At 41.5% G+C, this 19445-nt stretch overlaps 1 protein-coding gene across 17 annotated transcripts in view; it reads left to right on the top strand.

Moving 5' to 3' along the window:
* DOCK9 (dedicator of cytokinesis 9) overlaps nucleotides 1-19445 on the top strand; it is a 331662-nt gene that overhangs the window by 270499 nt on the left and 41718 nt on the right. For all 17 annotated transcript variants that reach the window (XM_075129522.1, XM_048854041.2, XM_048854093.2 and 14 more), the window contains 6 exons: nucleotides 4730-4845; nucleotides 5775-5912; nucleotides 6468-6650; nucleotides 13224-13337; nucleotides 13482-13697; nucleotides 18466-18523. In XM_075129522.1, the coding sequence (XP_074985623.1) occupies nucleotides 4730-4845; nucleotides 5775-5912; nucleotides 6468-6650; nucleotides 13224-13337; nucleotides 13482-13697; nucleotides 18466-18523 (825 nt within the window). The remainder of the gene's footprint in view (nucleotides 1-4729; nucleotides 4846-5774; nucleotides 5913-6467; nucleotides 6651-13223; nucleotides 13338-13481; nucleotides 13698-18465; nucleotides 18524-19445) is intronic.

Raw genomic sequence — 19445 nt, 5'->3', positions numbered from 1 at the left:
AATGAATCATCTGGCAAACAGGAGAATGGGGCATGGCTGGCACAGGCTATACTTCAGTTTGAACCACGTCCAGAAACTTAAGAAAGGAGGGGAATAGCCTAGAATTGTGGGAGATGCTGAAGCAGAAAGGAAATGTAGCATCTTGTTTTCGGGAGGAGATCAGAGTCTCAGGACTCTGTTGGATGCCTTCTTAATATCATGGTCCCACAGCTTTATGTACGGATTCAGAAAACTCAAGCAGGATGCAACGTCGTTGATAGTAATTGCACCAGCATGGCTCAGACTTTTGGTTCAAAGACCTGCAGAAACTATTGGTTTGGATTCCAATATCATTGCCTCCTTTAACTTATCTTATCACTCAAGTAAAAAGGAACATACTTTACCCAGAACTAGAATCTCTGCACCTTGCTTGGATGCTTGCTGTTTAATTGATGAAGAAAAGTCTTGCTTCAGGGAAGTCCAAAATATTTTAATAGTGGAAAGGACTCTACGAGATCTACATATAATGCCAAATGAAAAAGATTTGCCTCTTGGATACAGCAACACCATGTTTCCTCTTTTTTAACATCCTTTCATTTTTGCATTACATGCTTTTACCAAAATCAATTGAACTTCCATTAGTTTTATAAAAGTTCACCAAGAAGTTGCATCTATCATCCAGAAATCCAAAATCACCCAGTATTTTCACACCATAGAGTTTCTAGATTTTTAAAGGGTTAAGTACATGTTTTTCCTTCCAATTAGGACAGAGATCTCTCTGTCATGGGACCTTAATGTGGTATTAGCAGCTCTGATGGGCCCTCCATGTGAAGCATTAGTCACATGTTTATGTTTATTGCCATTACTTCTGCTCCTAGGATGGGAGAAATTCAAGTCTTAATGCCTGATCCACCATATTTCATAGAGATCCCTTAGAAGACCATCTAGATTTCTCCCGAAAGTAGTTTCTGATTTTCATATTAATCAAACCATTCATTTACCTGTTTTCTTTCCCAGGCCCCATACCAATAATTCTACAAGAAAACTACACACTTTAGGTGTTTGAAGAGCCATTGTCTTTTTATTTAGACAGAACTAAATCATTTAGAGTCTCCTTGAGAATGCTTATTGCTTATGCCAAAAAAAAAAAAAGGGAAAGCATTTTTTTCCCACAGAGTATCCAAATGGATTACAGTATGTATCAGATTGCTATCAAATAGCTAAACTGGATTCCCCATTCAGATAAAAGCTCATTCTACTACAGCTCAGGCTACATCTGTGGCTTCTTACAGAAATAGACCTATTTCTGAAATTTGTAGAACTGCCATCTGGGGTTCAATTCATATTTTCACAAAATGCTATGCTATAGTGGAGGCTTCTAGAGCGGGTGCTTGCTTTGGTAAAGCATTTTTTTCAATCACTGTTTCACTAAGACTCCAATATCCACCTCCTGGCATGAGGTAACTGGGAGTCACCAAGAGTAGAATGTATATAGACAATCGTTAGAAGAAATAAAAATGATTACTTATCATATAGTAACTGGGGTGCTGTTGAAGATGTGTTCTCTAAATGTATTCCACGACCTGCCCTCCTTCCCAACTGTGGAAGTCCCAAATCGGAGTCCATAATGACACAGATACCAATTACAAAGGAATTGAGGTAGTTGGCCCCACTCTGCCTCTTTTATGCCCTCACAATTGGAGAGACAAAGGCAGGTAGGGCACAGGCATGAGCCAGTGGGCACTGCTGGTCAAAAGATTACAATGCTGGGGATACAGACAACACATCACAAAGAGCACCAGTTACTGTAAGGTAAGTAACAGGTTTTTATATATTGTGTTTCAGAGGAAGTGACAACATAAAGAGGAATCTATTATCTCTCTCCAAAGGGAAACTATTTCATTTTAGAACTGAAGTATTTAAAACTAATCCATTTTGAATATCTTACATTTAAAAAAAAAAAAAGAGTGGAGCACTGAGTCTGTGCATGTGTGGCTAGCTCAGCTGCATAATGAATGTACAGTTTTGTCCTGTTTGCAGTGAATGAGATATGCATGGACTAAATTACAAGATTGAAGATGTGTGGGAAAGACACTCCAGTGTATGTAGCCAGTAATTCCAGATTATAGAGTTTATCAATTTTTCTTTAAAACAAAAAAAAACCCATGCCAAGGATATTCCTTGCAAAAGCCTAAATTTAAAGGGATATTATGAAAATACTCTCTATAAATTTAGGCGGTGCACATACAATGAACCCCCACTATGTTTTGTTAGTAGGATTAGTACCCAGGATTTTTAGGAGTGTGGCCACAATTCAGCAAAGTATGTAGAAACATATTTAACTACAAGCATGTGCTTAAGTGCCATGTTGGATCAGAACCTAATGGCATTTCCCTTCCACGTTACTGATAAGGAGAAACAAAAAAAGAGCTCTCTTTTAAACCTTATGAGACCCACTGGAGGGAGGTCCGTTATGATGTATTCCTCCTAAGACTGAAGAAAAAATTGTATGATATTACATTGTTTTACTATAAAAATAGCATGCATTGTTTTTGTGCATGTGTTGATCCCAGGATATTACAGAGACAAGGTGGGTGAGGTAATATCTTTTATTGGACCATCTTCTGTTGGTGAGAATGGCGTATTTGAGCTTACGCAGTGCTCTTCTTCAGGTCCTTGTCTCTCTCTCCAACAGATGTTGATCCAATAAAAGATGAGACTTCACCCACCTTACTGGTTTTCAGTCAAAACAAGGATCAATAACAGTCACGAATCACTCCCCTCCCCCCCCTTGCCCCCACCCCCGTGTTCCTCAGTGAAATGGTAATAAATTGTCTTTTTGCTTCTCTTTATATTTTCCCAAAACTCATGGTTTTGAGCCCTGAGACAAGATTACCCCCTGTGGTTTTAGTCTCTGGTGTCCTTCCATACTGATTTCACATCCCTCAGTCAACCTGGCTTTTCCTGTTCACTTACATGCAAATGCAACTCCCATTGTATTTTGGCTTTTACAATGCTTGATTTACATTAGAGGTGATGAGATAATTACCTTCCCTCCTGTCTAGAAGAAAACCTGTTTCTCCTTGTGTTTGATACTATGCTTAAAAGTCTTTAACCAATCAATGTCCATAATTCCTCATATATCATTAATGCATGCATTTCAAAATGATGTTGACCAGTGTGTCACCAGCTTTCATTTGATACCTCACACAACGTTCTTTATACATAAACACTGTGACAGCAACTGTGTTGGGGTAGTGAATTTGTCAGACCTGATAGGAGTTGCCGACCCAGAGTAGTGAACCACCTCTGTGGTTCACAATCTAACAATGTGTGGGCAGAATGAAACCCTGACCTGTCACAGCAGTGTTACTCATTATTACCCTCATTGGATTTAATCAGATTTTACGTAGGTATATTGCAATATGGAAAAACCAGTGTAACTGTCAACAGCCAGTTTAGCTTTGACATATTTTAAAATCTGGTTACTGTGTAGCCCCCATAGTTGAGGTTCAGTTGAGTTTGCACATAAAATTGAAATTCAACTTCTTTATGTCTGCAGAATGTAATATATCTTTCTTAAAATTACAGCACTTTCTCTGAATCCAAATAAATTTTGAGGGAAGGTGGGAAGGACAAACAAGTGTATACTCTGCTTTCTGCTGCTTTCATGATGCAAAGCATCTGTAAATCTAGTTTAACAGGTCAGTATGCTCTGGCTGCTTCATATTGGCTAAACGCAGCCAGAACATGCATGTGAATCTGACCCTGAAAGTTAAAACAGGTAGGAGACCCAAACCACCATAAATCCTTCCCTACAGTGACACCAGTGGGTGAGGTTGGAAGCTAATGTGCCTTTTAAAAATCAGTTAATCTGAGACACAAGCATTAAATTGTGTTTATCATAAGGATAAGATTATGTCACAGTAACCCTGAAATTTTGCTGTTTACAAGGACCCAGATGCCACACATTAACAGTTTGTGTTAATTTAGTCCTATTTCAAAGAGGACTAGAACAAAGTGAACTAACAAATTGTTATTGTGTAGCAGCAGGGCCACAAGGTTACCCTGACTATAGCGTGAAATTATTTTTTTCCCACAGTTATTCATAATTTTATTGTGACAAAATCATATCCGGAATCATAAAAATATGGTTATTGCATGGTGTCACAACAGGGCACAGTAGGGGTTATTGGATGCCCTGTTCTGCATTTTGATGCTTCAACGTGTTTGTATTTCTTTTACATTTAACCTTAACTCTGAATTTTCAGGGTTTATAATTCTTGGGTTTGGGATAATTGCAATATTCTTAGTTTTACCCTAAATTACTGATATTTGTTCTCCACCTTAATTCCATCTATCCATGTACTTTTTGTTTTTGAATATATTAACATAGTATTACCAATTATTTAAATCCATTATTTTAAATATGTTTAATGCTGCTATTTTAAGACTTTACCTTTACACTTCACTGTGTTGTTATCTTAATTAAATTATTTGAATACCAAATATTGTACACATATATAATTGTCTCATGGTTGGAAAAGTGTGAAAAAAACTATGTATAAAATATTACTCAACTGTTTAATGTAAACATCTTTCAAAGTCCTTATTCTTCTTAAACTTCCTCTAATGCAGAAAATCTTTTTTAATTTTTGGCTACATGATTTAGCAGCATTAGTTTTAAAATGATTTTTGTTTAATTATGTATCATAAATATAAAGCAGCACTTCATTTGAAATTTCTACAGGCTATGGCCATTCAGATGCAGATGTTCTTCACCAGTCCTTACTTGAAGCAAACATTGCCACTGAAGTTTCCCTTACCACTCTGGATACTTTATCTTTATTCACAATGACGTTTAAGGTTTGTCCTTAACACAGTTTTGATAGATTATTTGATTTTTGGCATTTTAAATAATTATTCTCTAGAAAATTACTAAAAAAAGAGTTCTTATATTGAGCTATACTACTCACATCATCTGTATTAAAACTGCACAAGGCAGGTAATTCATAATCATGCTATACAATAGCTAATAACCTTTACTGTTTAATAAAGTCTCATTTGCTAGTATTAACAGTATGCTTTGAACTCAACCAATTGTCACTCAATCCTGCAATTTGTCTCCAGTAACTTCCACTGAAGTAAGCATGAGTTTTGCCTGATGGACTGTAGAACTGGACCTTAAATGTTTTAAACTCAAAAATAGAAAATTGCTAGTAACCAGATCCGTTTAAATGATGCATGTTCTTAGTTTATTTTTACACCCTCTGAGGGCAAGAGTAAGCAGGGTACTCCATAGGGTCCTTTTCTTCCTCCCCCATCTTTTCCCTCTCCAAACCCATTGCAGAAAGCCCACTGTCTAGTTCGCCTTTTGACATAGCTGTCCTTTAAGGGTTTTATGGGACTGATAAAGAAACACTGCACTAAAGGCCTTATTAGTTTTGGTTGGTTGGTTTCTGTCATGTTTTTGCGCCCACCCTCTTCATATCTGAGTTACTAATTAAGTATTTAAGACCCCAGTAACATGTGCGTACTATCATGTTATAATTCTGTCATGGGTCCATCACTTTGGCTACAGATTAAGATTACTAAAGGTATTGGAATATTAACTGTTTAGATTTGCTTGTAGTTTTTAATATGCTTCAGTAGTACTATATGTGAAAGTTTTCTGAATAGCATCCTTGAGACGTAGCCGAAGCTAAGATTTTTTTTTTTTTTGCACAATTTATATGCATTCTTGATAGAGCATAAATATTTAAAGAAAACACTAAATTGTCAATATCAATTTTAAGAACCAGCTACTGACAGATCATGGACATAATCCACTGATGAAAAAGGTTTTTGATGTGTACCTCTGCTTCCTTCGAAAAAACCAGTCTGAAACAGCACTGAAAACTGTCTTCACTGCTTTAAGGGCACTAATTTTTAAGGTAAGTCTTTCTAAAATAAAAATGTTAATCTTCAATTATTTGTCTTTTTTTATAGTTACCACAGTGATTTGTATCCAGTTATACAAGTAATATAATATCTTATTTCTCAAATTGAAATTGGATTTAAAAGAAAAAAAACTGTAGCATTGCAGATCATGATTCCACAACTGATCTTACGCACCGTTTTGCCCTAGAACGAATGCAGTACATTTGTTTTACTGTTTATCTTTTGTTATGGCTCTGGTTGCTACTTTTATTTTATGTAACTGTTAATATCCAATCAATTTGAAATACTTTTTCAAGTACCATTTTATGACACTATATCATACTTGACTAAAAATCCATATATTATTTTTTCTGCATTCCTTTTATCCACTGACTTCTATCAGAAAGTCATGAAGTGTGACTAGCATTATTTTTTTCTTTATGAATCTATAATTTATTGTTTGATGGCTGCACCGTCCTCGGGATGTTGGAATTGTTTTCTCTTAACATTTGTTTAATTTACTGATGTTAGCCTTGACATGATTTTTCTCCGATTCATTCTTTCCTCAGTTTCCTTCTGCATTTTATGAAGGTAGAGCTGACATGTGTGCTGCATTGTGTTATGAAATTTTGAAATGCTGTAATTCCAAACTGAGCTCAATTCGTACTGAAGCTTCACAACTGCTGTATTTCTTAATGAGAAATAACTTTGATTACACGGGGAAGAAGTCTTTTGTAAGGACACATCTGCAAGTTAGTATAATTATTTACTTATCATTGGCTTTCATGGCTTTAAGATCTATTGCTCTTCTAAGCTTAAAAATCGTTGTATAATAAGCTGTATTCTCTTTTCATGTGTAAAATCTTTGGGTTGTATCGTATATTTTTAAAACTGACCCACAATTGACTATATCTGTCTGGGAGGGCAGTTGAAAAACTATGAAATATAAATTATGTGCATTACTAATTAATATGGTGAACTGTTTTTGAACTAATATTGAGTTGTTTATACCATTATGGGGGTTGGGGGGAGGAGAAGGAGTTAAGTAGGCCAGGCAAGAAGAGATATTAGTGGTAAAGCAGCTCTATATGTTTTTTTTCTAATTGCTAAAACAGCTTTAAAAGATCATATTTGTGACGGGTTGTCACCCTGAGGTGCTACCTGGAACTGATGTAGCACCGAGCCCTTTGATTCACCAACCTGGGCTCCCTCTCACACTGTGCTGCTGTGACAAGCTAGTTGTAGACTACTCCCAGTCCTACACTGCCACCAGCATTCACACAGGCAGGGACACACACAGCTGCAGTTACAGCCACTGCATGAACCAACAATAGAGAGGCTACAGCCAAGATAATCCCCAGCTCCCCAGACTAAGTCCCCAGAGCTATACCATCTTGCCCTGGTCAAAACTCCGACCAGTATGGATTTATTACTTAGTTTGCCCCTCCCTCGATGTGGAGAGGAATATGCAAAAAGTTTGTGTTAACCAAGCTGAGATTTTTTTTCTCCAGACACTTCACTCAAAGGCATACTGGTTTAGGTAAAGCAAAAAACAAGTTTATTAACTGCAAAAAGATAGATTTTAAGTGATACAAACAGATCAAAGCAGATTACCTAGCAAATAAACAAAACCTTAAACTTAGCCTAAAATACTAGATAGATTGGATACGAATTAGCAATTTCTCACCCTTGCTGGTGATACAAGCAGTCCACCAGGTTTCCATACACTGGCTAGAAATCCCTTTAGCCTGGGAGCACGCTTTCCCCAGTTCAGTCTTTGTTCTTCAGGTGTTTCCGGGAGTTCTCTTATGTGGGGAATGAGGCCCCCAGATGGTGTCACACTCCACCTTATATAGCTTTACCACATGGCTGGAACCCTTTGTTCCAAATTCAGTTCCCAGCCCAGTTTGTGGAAAAATACAGGTACCCAAAATGGAGTTCAGTATCATGTGGTCTGGTCAGGTGCCCTTGCTGAGTCATAGCGGCCATTACTTACAGGCCAACTGGGACGTTTACAGGAAGGCTGAGCCCTTTGGTAGTCCATTGTCTTTGCTGATGGGCCTTCTGCCCTGTCTAGCTTCTTCATTGTTGTACCTGAAAGGCTAGCTGTGGATGTTACTCGGAGTAAGCACATTTGGAATACAGATACATAGTCAATATTTATAACTTCAGTTACAAAAATGATACATGCACACAAATAGGATAATCATATTTAGCAAATCATAACTTTTCCAGTGACCTCACCTCACATGACCCATCTTGTTCAAAATGTATCATAATTACATTATAATCATACAGCTATGAAGAATATAGGCTGCAGTGTCACAATGTTAAAATAACTGTCTGATTAATTTATATCTGAAGGCTGACAGGCCCAAAGCATAATCAACCTGTCATCTTCCTAGGTCTCCCCTTCTTTTTCTCTTCTCTTCCCCATCAGTCCTCCAAACTAAGAGCTTTGAAACAGTATTAAAAGAACCCGCTTCTCTGCTTGGGTGACCTAAGTTCTGGGGTTGTTGCAGTTATTAACATACAGGTTCATCTCATGTGAATATAGTGTATGCATGTCACACAATTCTTCTATCACCTTTGTGAGGCAAAAATCTTGCAGAAAAGTTCCAGCTTACAACCAAATAATTTGATGTAAAGGTAGTAGTGCAAATCTGTTTACTGTAGTAAAATAGCAGTAAAACACTGGGCTGTCTGATTGTTGTTGCTAGAAAATGTCATGTCATACTTTATTTCTGGGTAGCAAATGTTTTGTTTTATACCTGGTATGTAAATTGCTGGGTTAACTAAACTCTGCAAAGGGTTTACAACAAACCGTGCCTCCGTGGATCACAACTGAGAATACCAAATTCAGGACAAACTGCTGAGAAATAGAGGAGACACACCCCAAAACTGGGGAAAAAAGATATACCAAATCATCAAAAAAAGTAAACTTCTGTTTTACCACGCTGGCTAACAAGAAGTCAGAAAAGCAGTCTCCTTAGGCATTCCAGTCCTGGATTCAGCACCCAGACACTAGACTTAAAAATGAGTGGTTATTTAAAACCAATTTCATCAAACGAAAGGGTTCTTCTGATCCCAAAGGACCAACCACATACCTAGGTCAATATATAACTCAAATCTTACCCAATAATCACGCTGTTGCCAATCCTTTAGTATCTAAAATCTAAAGGTTTATTTATAAAAAGAGAGAAAGAAAGAAAGGTGAGAGTTAAAATTGGCTAAAGGAATCAAATACATACAATAATTGCAAAGTTCTTGGTTCAGGTTTGTAGCAGTGGTGGAATAAACTGCAGGCTTAAGTCTAGTCTCTGGTTGCTTCCAAATCATTGAAAGGTCATCAGTCCCTTGGTTAGAATGCTACCATTAGTGTAAGTCCATAGTCCAGAGGTTCGAGCAGGAAAGAGGCAAAAGGGAAATGTTTCCAGGGCCTTTTAAAGCTTCTTCCCATTGTTCTCTCTGTGGAACATTACAGGTAACAAGATGGAGTTTTGAATCACATGGGCAAGTCACATGTCCATGCATGATTTTGCTTGATCATAGTAGAGGCCATCACAGGAAAGTCCATTCAGTGTAGATAGGCATCTCCTATGGTCCATTGTGAGTTAAGTGTTTCTCGATGAGCCATTTAACTTGAATAGTTTCTTCAAGGTATGCAGGCTAACTACCTTGTGGATGTTACCACATGAGCAAACATTTGAAATACAGGTATATAGTTAATATTCATAACTTTAGATACAAAAATGATACGTGCATACAAATAGCATAATCATATTCAGCAAGTCAGACATTTCCATAGACACCTTACTTGACACACTTTGTACAAGATTTGTTGCAATTATATAATATGGGTAGCAACAATGATCTACATGGTCATATTTTAATCAGACAACATCACACTTATATACAGTAGAATCCTCTGTCTCGAGGCTGACTGTTGGGTTATAAGATGGAAGGAAGGAGGGCTGCCACCAACACCCAAAGGTATCAGCAAAGCAGAGCTGCTTGCAGAATCTGTGTGGGGTGGCAGAGAAGCAGCAGACGGGGACTGTGATACAGTTCTGGGGCTTATGTAGGTTGGGACCAAGGCACTGAGAGTTTCTGCTGCTTCTGTGACCTATGTGGGTCTGTTTCCAGACCAGAGGATTCTACTGTTGCTCTTTGAATGCTGGTCACTATATGTATTCTACTGTGGGGACACATGCGCTCCATGTACCTGAGTCCAGAGAATTCTTACAAGCAGCGTCTGCTGCTCCACATCTGCCCCCTTACTCATATGCTCTGCACCAACGCCCTCTCCAGTTTCTTCTTACTGCCACATGGCCTGAGTTGGAATCCGCCAGTGCCCAAAACTGATCTTTTCTCTGCTTCCTGTAATTATTCAAAATTACATATTGTTCTTAGTTTTCATTGCTATTTTTTAGAGTTCCCCCGTTAGGTAGTCTTAAAATCCCTACCCTAGCTAAACTCCTGGTCTCCCAGCATAGGACTTAGATTATGACCAGGATACCAGGCTTCAAAAACTCTCTCTTGCCCCTGCTTCTTTTCAGTCTGGAACAACCACTGCTTCAGAGAAACTCATGTTTCCACTAAGTGCAGACTCTTTCTGCCACTCTTTCCCCAGCTGAACACGGCAGATGCAAGAATTTTGGCTTTGGAAGCACCTTACAGAGTGCACAATGAGGCCTCAGTCAGACCCAAACTTGGGAGACCCTTTTCTATATCAGCCAGGGTCATCAAGGAGCACACCCACTAGCACTGTGTCAGACTCCAGAGCAGACAGAAGCAGAGGGAAAGGTCATTCATTGGGACCTCTCATGAGAGTAAAGGGCACTCTTACAAACATAAAAGCAGATCCCTTCCTATACCTTTTAAGAGGAAAGATTCCTCCCCAGCCCCGCCCAAGTTGGTGAGCCTTCAGACCCAGGCCACAAGGATTTAGGCCCCCTCCTAAGCCTCCTGGGCATGATCAGAAGGCACATACAAGAAAGATTCATTCAATATCAGCCTCCGTATCAACTTTGACACGGACTGTGGGTACCAACTTAAACAAAACACTGGGACCTAAAAGACCGGGAACCACTGGTACTGTCAAAAACTGGTACTGTCAGAAACTCATTCATCGACGGTACCATCACAGCCCCATAAGGAACTGCCCTGTACACCTACTCTGATGGTACAGAGTGACACGAGACAACCTCCAAAGGGACCAATGAGTTATACCACTTCGGAAGATATTTTCATCCTCACAGACTCCCTTGTTATCAGGATCAGTCCTAACCAGGGAGATTCTACCACCAGTGGGAATCAGTGTCTCTGGAAGAAGTCTCTCTCCTATCCCATCCACTAGTCATGGTTTCCCCAACAGCATCATCGATGGAGCCGGATCCAACCTTTTCATTGTCCGAAGAGTTGGATGTACTGGGGGAACCAGCTTCACCTCCACCTAAAGAGATCAGCCCAGACAGAAGATTGAGAGCCTCCTTGAACCAGCCTTGGCCAAACTAACAGGGACTCCTCCTCGGGACTGGTGTACCCAATGCTGAGAGAGAGAGGGACTTTTGACCCCTCATACTGGCTTTATTGGGGTCCATGGTACCTGGAATCTGTGCAATCCAACAGGGAATTTTACCACCCCTCTTCTCCAAGGAGTCAACCAGAACTTTCCCTTGAGCCCATGGAAGGAGGAGAAAGACTAACGAGATCAGCTGGTACCACTGGTACTGACAGGGGTATCATCCTCCTCACCAAATGAAGTGATTGCTCCAGCCTCACTGTTTCCCCCAAACAGTCATAGACAATCTCAAGACCTGTTAGGAGAGTAGCAGAAGCGCTCCAAATCTCCTTAAAGGAGGTCCAGGATTTTCAACATAAGGGTCTGGATATCCTACAGCCTACAGGATCCAGTCAGATTACACTCCAGGTAAATGAAGGCATACTAGAATGGACAAAAGCTATATGGCACACTCTGCTTACCTGTGCCCCTATCCCCAAGAGGGCAGGAAAGCAATATTTTGTTCCGACTAAAGGAGCAGACTTCTTGTTCACTCACCGGGCACCACCTAAGTCACCCTTTGAACCACTGACTACATGTTCCATATCTCACATGTCAGTGAAGGTCACCTTCCTGACTGACATCACTATGGCCAGAAAGATAGGTGAACTTGGGACCCTGTTGGCCAATCCACCAAACACAGTATTCCATGAGGACAAAGTCTCACTCTGGCTGCACCCAAAATTCACTCCTAGGATTGTTTAGAAATTCATGTAAACCAGTCAATGCACTAACCTGTGTTCTTCCCGAACTCCTATGCCTATAGCAAGGAGAGAAGACTTTATTCCCTCAATACGTGATGAGCACTGGCATTTTATCTGCTTAGAATGAAACTGATCAGAAAGTCACCTGGACTGTTAATTGCCATAGCAGAATGAGTTTGAGGACAAGCTGTATCTTCTCAGAAAATCTCTATGTGGATCTCTGGCTGTATCCTACTCTGTTATCAGTTAACAACTTCCTCCCTCACATGGGCAAGGACTCACTCTGAGGGCACAAACAGACTCTGTAGCATTGCTTCAGGAAGTGCCCCTCCTTGAGATTTGCAGGGCAGCTTCGTGGAGTTCCATCCACACATTGACAAGATATTACACCTTGATCTAAGACTCCTCTGACACTTTCTTTAGGACAGTGGTTCTACAAGCAGTGTACCACCTGCATCTTTGCACTCTCTTCCTCTGAGTACTGCTTGTCAGTCAGCAACAGTAGAATACACACAGGACCAACACTTGAAGAAGAAAGAAAAGTTGCTTACCTTATTGTAACGAGTTCTTTGAAACATGTGGTCTCTATCTGTATCCCACTAGCCACCCTCCTTCCCCTCTGCTTTGGATCACATCTGGATTCAAAATAGAGAAGGAACTGGAAAGGCAGTTGATCCACCCTGCCCCTTATACCCTCGGTTTGGAGACCAGGGAGTTAGGTGCCATCCAGCAAAAACTGCTTGCAAGAATTCTCCAACTCCTGGCTCATGGAACACATGCATACCCGGAGTAGAATACAGATAGGGACCACATATCTCGAAGAACTGCAGTTACGATACAGTAAGTAGCTTTCCTTTATGAGAAGACACGTTTGCAGTAAGTTCAAATTGTCTATTTGTCATTAATTGTAAGCTTTTGACATTTTACTGTTAAGTTACCATATTAGAAAAAATTGTCAATTAAAAAGAACACATACCTACCTTCTGAACTAAAAATCTTTTAGGAATACTTGCAGGATGTAAACATACATTTACTAGATTTTTTTTTTTCTTGTCAAGGTGGTTATTTCAGTAAGTCAGCTGATCGCTGATGTTGTTGGAATTGGAGGAACTAGATTTCAGCAATCTCTTTCCATAATTAACAACTGTGCCAACAATGACAGACTTATTAAGGTTAGTACTGACTTTTTCATACTGCATAAAGGCTTCCAGAGAGTTTGTTTGAAAATAGTTCCTTAAAGTCTAATATTCTATCGCTTGGATTATGAAAGGAATAAAAAATACACAATTCTTAAACTTTTTTAAAATTTATTTTAGCATACTACATTCTCTTCTGACGTAAAGGATTTGACAAAGCGGATTCGTACAGTCTTAATGGCTACAGCTCAAATGAAGGAGCATGAGAATGATCCAGAAATGCTTGTGGATCTCCAGTACAGTTTGGCAAAGTCTTATGCCAGCACACCTGAACTCAGGAAGACGTGGCTAGACAGCATGGCAAGAATTCATGTTAAAAATGGGGATCTTTCAGAGGTAGCAGATGAAAAGCAAAATATTTTAGCTGCTTAATCAGTGTGCTTGTTTTTCCCTCAGCATTTCCCATGCTAGATAACGGTTGTGTTAATAGTTCTCATAGCTTTTCATGCTGCCCATAAAAATTAATAAGTTACCATGGTCTCTGACTGTCTATGTAATACATATGTAAAACTGTCATAACATGATGTAATATTAAGGCAGGGATGTTCTGCATGAGCTACAGGAGGCATGCCCTCTAGTTAGAAATTCCCCTCACTTATCAGTAGCTTACAGCCTTAATGTAATTGAAGCCTTCCAACAGCTGCTATTTAAGTTTTTGTTTCCAAATTAGTTGCACACTGCCAGCTTGAATAATTCTAATTTTGAGTGTTTGCAGAAAATTTATGTATTTAAAATAAATGTTATTGATTTTTTTCACAACAAAATGCTATGTGATACTACCATTCTGTTGTGAAAATATGTATTTCTAGTATGTTAGGAAAAAACAATTAGATATGCTTTGATCAATGTAAATGAAGATATCTAATCAGCAGGTAGAATGTGTCTCAGCTCTTTCTGGATGTTTGTTCTCAGTGACACAAAATGATCTTTGAATGCTCGCTCATGTCTATTCCATGTTAGGTGTGCGTGCACTGTATGCCCAGTCGTCAGAGATTTTTTCCCTCAGTGGTATCCATCAGGCTGGCTCCAGTGCCACCTGGTGCCTTGTGCTCATGTGCTGGTATAAGGGGCCTGGCCAGCTCCACACCCTCTCACTTCCTTCTTACCGCTCATGACAGTCACTGGAACAGCGGCTCCTGCTTTGGCAAACCTTATTCAGTGGTCTTACTTTAGTCCTTTTCCTTTGTTTCTCTATCCCAGTTCTTTATTTTCTCAGTTTGGACTGTTGTAGTTTAGTTGTATATAGTTAGTTGACATTTTCTCACCCTATTGGCAGAGTTTCATCTGCCCCCAGTGCTGGGGCATGCCTTGGTCCCCAGATTTCAAGCCCTGTGCCTCCTGCAGCAAACCCAGGCCTGTGAGTGACCAGACAACTGGAGTGCGGAAGTGCCTGGGAGAGAACTCATATCAGGAACCCCTGCCAGATCTGTCAGGACTTCAGGCCCCATACAAAGAAGGAAAGAGAGGCCAGGCTGAAGTCCCTCCTGATGGAGGCAGCAGTCCATCCCTCATCGGAGCCAAGCCAGTCCAACTCAGCACCCATAGAATCATAGAATATCAGGGTTGGAATGGACCCCAGAAGGTCATCTAGTCCAACCCCCTGCTCGAAGCAGGACCAATTCCCAGTTAAATCATCCCAGCCAGGGCTTTGTCAAGCCTGACCTTAAAAACCTCTAAGGAAGGAGATTCTACCACCTCCCTAGGTAACGCATTCCAGTGTTTCACCACCCTCTTAGTGAAAAAGTTTTTCCTAATATCCAATCTAAACCTCCCCCACTGCAACTTGAGACCATTACTCCTCGTTCTGTCATCTGCTACCATTGAGAACAGTCTAGAGCCATCCTCTTTGGAACCCCCTTTCAGGTAGTTGAAAGCAGCTATCAAATCCCCCCTCATTCTTCTCTTCTGCAGGCTAAACAATCCCAGCTCCCTCAGCCTCTCCTCATAAGTCATGTGTTCCAGACCCCTAATCATTTTTGTTGCCCTTCGCTGGACTCTCTCCAATTTATCCACATCCTTCTTGTAGTGTGGGGCCCAAAACTGGACACAGTACTCCAGATGAGGCCTCACCAATGTCGAATAGAGGGGAACGATCACGTCCCTCGATCTGCTCGCTATGCCCCTACTTATACATCCCAAAATGCCATTGGCCTTGTTGGCAACAAGGGCACACTGCTGACTCATATCCAGCTTCTCGTCCACTGTCACCCCTAGGTCCTTTTCCGCAGAACTGCTGCCTAGCCATTCGGTCCCTAGTCTGTAGCGGTGCATTGGATTCTTCCATCCTAAGTGCAGGACCCTGCATTTATCCTTATTGAACCTCATCAGATTTCTTTTGGCCCAATCCTCCAATTTGTGTAGGTCCTTCTGTATCCTATCCCTCCCCTCCAGCGTATTTACCACTCCTCCCAGTTTAGTATCATCCGCAAATTTGCTGAGAGTGCAATCCACACCATCCTCCAGATCATTTATGAAGATATTGAACAAAACCGGCCCCAGGACCAACCCTTGGGGCACTCCACACCCAGTACCTCTACTTCAGTGTGGAGTGCACCTCCTGCCGTGAGAGTGTCTCAGCACCATTCTTCTTCACCAGTGCCGAAGAAAAAGCATAAGATGCAAGTGGCCAAGAGGGGATGATCCCCAACTGTGAAGAGAATCAAACATGGGGAGCACAGTGGAGTGCGACCTGAGTCTGGCCACTCCTCTGCCACTGCTCCATGGGCAGCAGTGTCGACTCCACCTCATAGGAAGGCTCCGTTAAGTCCAGTCCCTGACCATCCTTCGGCACTGGAGGGGCAATGCAGCACCAGCAGGATCACAATGCTGTCTACCCCAGTTGTGGCCAAGAATCTGCTGGCGCTGTTGGTACCGCTTTGTTGCTGACAGTACAAATATCAGCGCCTGGGAGTAGAAGGGAGCATGCAGCCCTGGGCTCCCATTTGGTACCAGCCTCCTCAGTGCCATCTAGGTCCCTGCTTGCCTTGATGCAGGTCTTCCCACCTCAGCACCATTCCCAAGCACCAGTGGGTACCACTCCTCCATGATCTTCGGAGGAAAGTTTGTCATAGGACTCAGAAGCGGAGTCATGTTCCCACTCGAGGAACCATTTCCCGTTTCCACCTGGGCAGCCCTATCAGTTGGCGAATCTGGGCACAGGGGTACTGCCAAGTACTTGGCCCAGTGGGCACTGGTCTGTGCAGATGCAGTGGCCATTTTGGAACCTCTGGGTGTTTCCCCTGATGCCAGGGCTCTCTTCCAGCTACTGTACTCCATAATCTCGGAAAGAAGAGCTCCCCTGTCCCTATGGCCAGTGCCCGACCTGGATTCTGGTACCGAGCCTCAAAACCTAGATCTATGGGACCTGGTTGGTGCAGAAGGAGAGGAAGAGGACCCCCTGCTGGTGCAGGCTTCTTCCTCCTCCTCCCTGGATGAGGCAGTGTCTGGGGCGCATGTATCCCCCCTCACGACAACTTCACAACTCACCAGGAGCTGTTGAAAAGTATGGTTTTGAATTTGGGGCTGGAAGTGGAGGTAGTCAAAAAATCCTCCCACAACCTGGTCAATATCTTGACTGCTGTGGGCCCCTCAAAGGTGGCCCACCTTCTCAATGAGGCCATTATGGGAAATGAAAGCCCTGTGGCAAGCCCCATCCTTCCTACCTCCTACGACAAAAAGGACCAAAAAGAAGTACTTTGTTCCCACTCAAGGCTATGAGTACTTCCTCCTCCCTCCAGGGTCCCTGGTGCTCTTGGTGGCCAATAGGGGGGACAGACAGTATCAGCAAGGAGCGACCCCCAAAGCAAAGGATGTGAAGAGAGTAGACCTTTTTGGCAGAAAAGATTATTATGCAGAGGGTCTACAGCTCTGCATCTCCAACCAGCAGGTGTTGCTGGGAAGATGTGATTTTAATGTTTGAGAATCAATGATGAAGTTCAAGGGCTCTCTTCCCCAGAAGTCAAGACAGAAGTTTTCCACGCTGGTGAAGGAAGGAAAGTCTGTGACTAGGGTCTCCCTACAGGTTCGGTACAGGCATCCCGGCAGATATGGTTGCTAAATCCATGGCTTCTGCAGTGGTCATACGTAGATGCTCTTGGCTCCAGTCCTCAGGTCTGCCAACAGAGGTTCCACAGTCCATCCAGGATCTTCCGTTTGAAGGCACTTCTCTCCTCTCCGAACAAACAGATGCGAAGGTTTGCGGCCTGAAGGATTCTAGAGCCATTCTCAAATCCCTGGGTCTCTGTGCTCCGGCATCTCTGAGAAAACACTTCAGGCCTCAACAACCAGTTTGCTTCTCACATCAGGAGCTGTTTAAGAAGCAAAACGGATTATAAATGCAGACAACTGCCCCTACCTGCTTCAGCCTCACTACCGGGCCCTCACAGATACTCGGGAGGCTCCAAACAAAACTTTTGATGAGGTGCCCAAGGGAGTTATACCAGTTCTTGTACCAGATCCTGCCCCACTTTTGTTTTCAGACCGTCTCTCTGACTTCAGCCTGGTATGGTCCCTCATCACCTCGGACGGCTGGACGCTAACTATGGTGGAGGAAGATTACACTCTCCAGTTTATTTCCATCCTTCCCTTCCTCATTCCTTTTCGGGGACCCTTCTCACAGGTTTTAGCCCAGGAGGTGCAAGCCCTCTTCCAGATAGGGGCCATGCAGGAGATACCTCAGAGCTTGAGAGGAAAAGGGTTCTACTCCCATTATTTCCTAATCCCGAAGGCCAAAGGAGGTCTCAGACCCATCCTAGACCTGCGTTTCCTTACACTTATCTCAAGAAATTGAAGTCCCGCATGGTCTCCCTAGCCTCTATTATTCCCTTCTTGGATCCAGGTGATTGGTGCACCACCCTCAATTTAAGACACCTATTTTCACATCTCCATATTTTGGGCCACAGAAGATTTCTCAGGTTTGTTGTGAACCAGACCCATTGCCTAATCAATTAGGATTAGGATTTGTATCTTCTGCCTTGCTTTTAAAACTTGGGCCTGCTTGAGCTTTTAAAAATGAGTATGTTTTCTGTATATGTAAGTTATTTGTGTTAGAAGTTCCATTATAATTACCATTTGTAACATTTTTACTATTTCTATTATGCTTTAGGCAGCAATGTGCTATGTCCATGTAGCGGCGCTGGTGGCAGAATATCTGACACGCAAAGGTATGAATTTAAACTCCTCCATGATTACTTCAATAATTTTTTTATATCCGCTATAGTTTGAGATTAACAAAAAACATTGATTTGTCTGAGAGACAGGTTGGGTGGGTTATTGCTCACTAAGGGGGAAAAATCTGCTGTTAGGTACATGTATATGCCTCTCAAGGAAGTCAAAGTTGCATCTCTGTATTTAAGGGCAGAAACTGGGTTTTAAGCTAGTAAACTATCTAAGCAAAGCTTTCAGAAAAGAAGTCTCCATGGCTACTGCCTCAACTCCCATTCCCATTCAGCCTAACTGCTGAAGTTAGTCCTTTTCTAAACATGCAAAGAACAGTAAGCATTCTTATTCACCAAACAAAAAAGAGGCCAAAATAAATGCAAGTATATCTCCCTTAGGTTTTTTGGGACACTTCCTTGAAGATTTATTATGTGAGCCACTTAATTTTAGAAGTGCTCAAAGACTAGTCTAGAGATTGTGTACCAGCAGCTGTCTGAAGGAAAAAGATTTTTGCTCACTCAAGTTTTTTCCTGCTTTCCATCTAAAGGAAAAGACCATTTATAACTGGAAAGACTCCAAAGTTCCCAGCCAGTGGTGTCCTGATACATTTGTAACATTCCTATGAAAAAACAGGGGGCAGAATTTCCTGTTTCCTGGAGGAATGGGTTACATCAACCACAGGCAAGTGGATCAAGGACAAGGTGAATCAGAGATACTCCCTCAAGTGACAGGCTCTACCCTATCTGTTCTTCATCCAGCTCCCTATCTCTAACAACCCTGCAAAGTGCAATCTGATCCAGAACAAGATATCTCATCTTTTAGATATGAGACTATTAGAGGGTATTCCTCAGAAGAAAAATTCTCAAGGTTCTTCTCCGTCATGTTCATTGTTCTGAAGTGCATGAGGCGAATTTAAGCCATTCTTAG

The sequence above is a fragment of the Caretta caretta genome, chromosome 1 (genome assembly GCF_965140235.1).
Source record: "Caretta caretta isolate rCarCar2 chromosome 1, rCarCar1.hap1, whole genome shotgun sequence".
Classification (NCBI taxonomy): Eukaryota; Metazoa; Chordata; order Testudines; family Cheloniidae; genus Caretta; species Caretta caretta.
The sequence above is the reverse complement of the archived record's forward strand: the minus strand, read 5'-3'. Positions and strand labels throughout refer to the sequence as shown.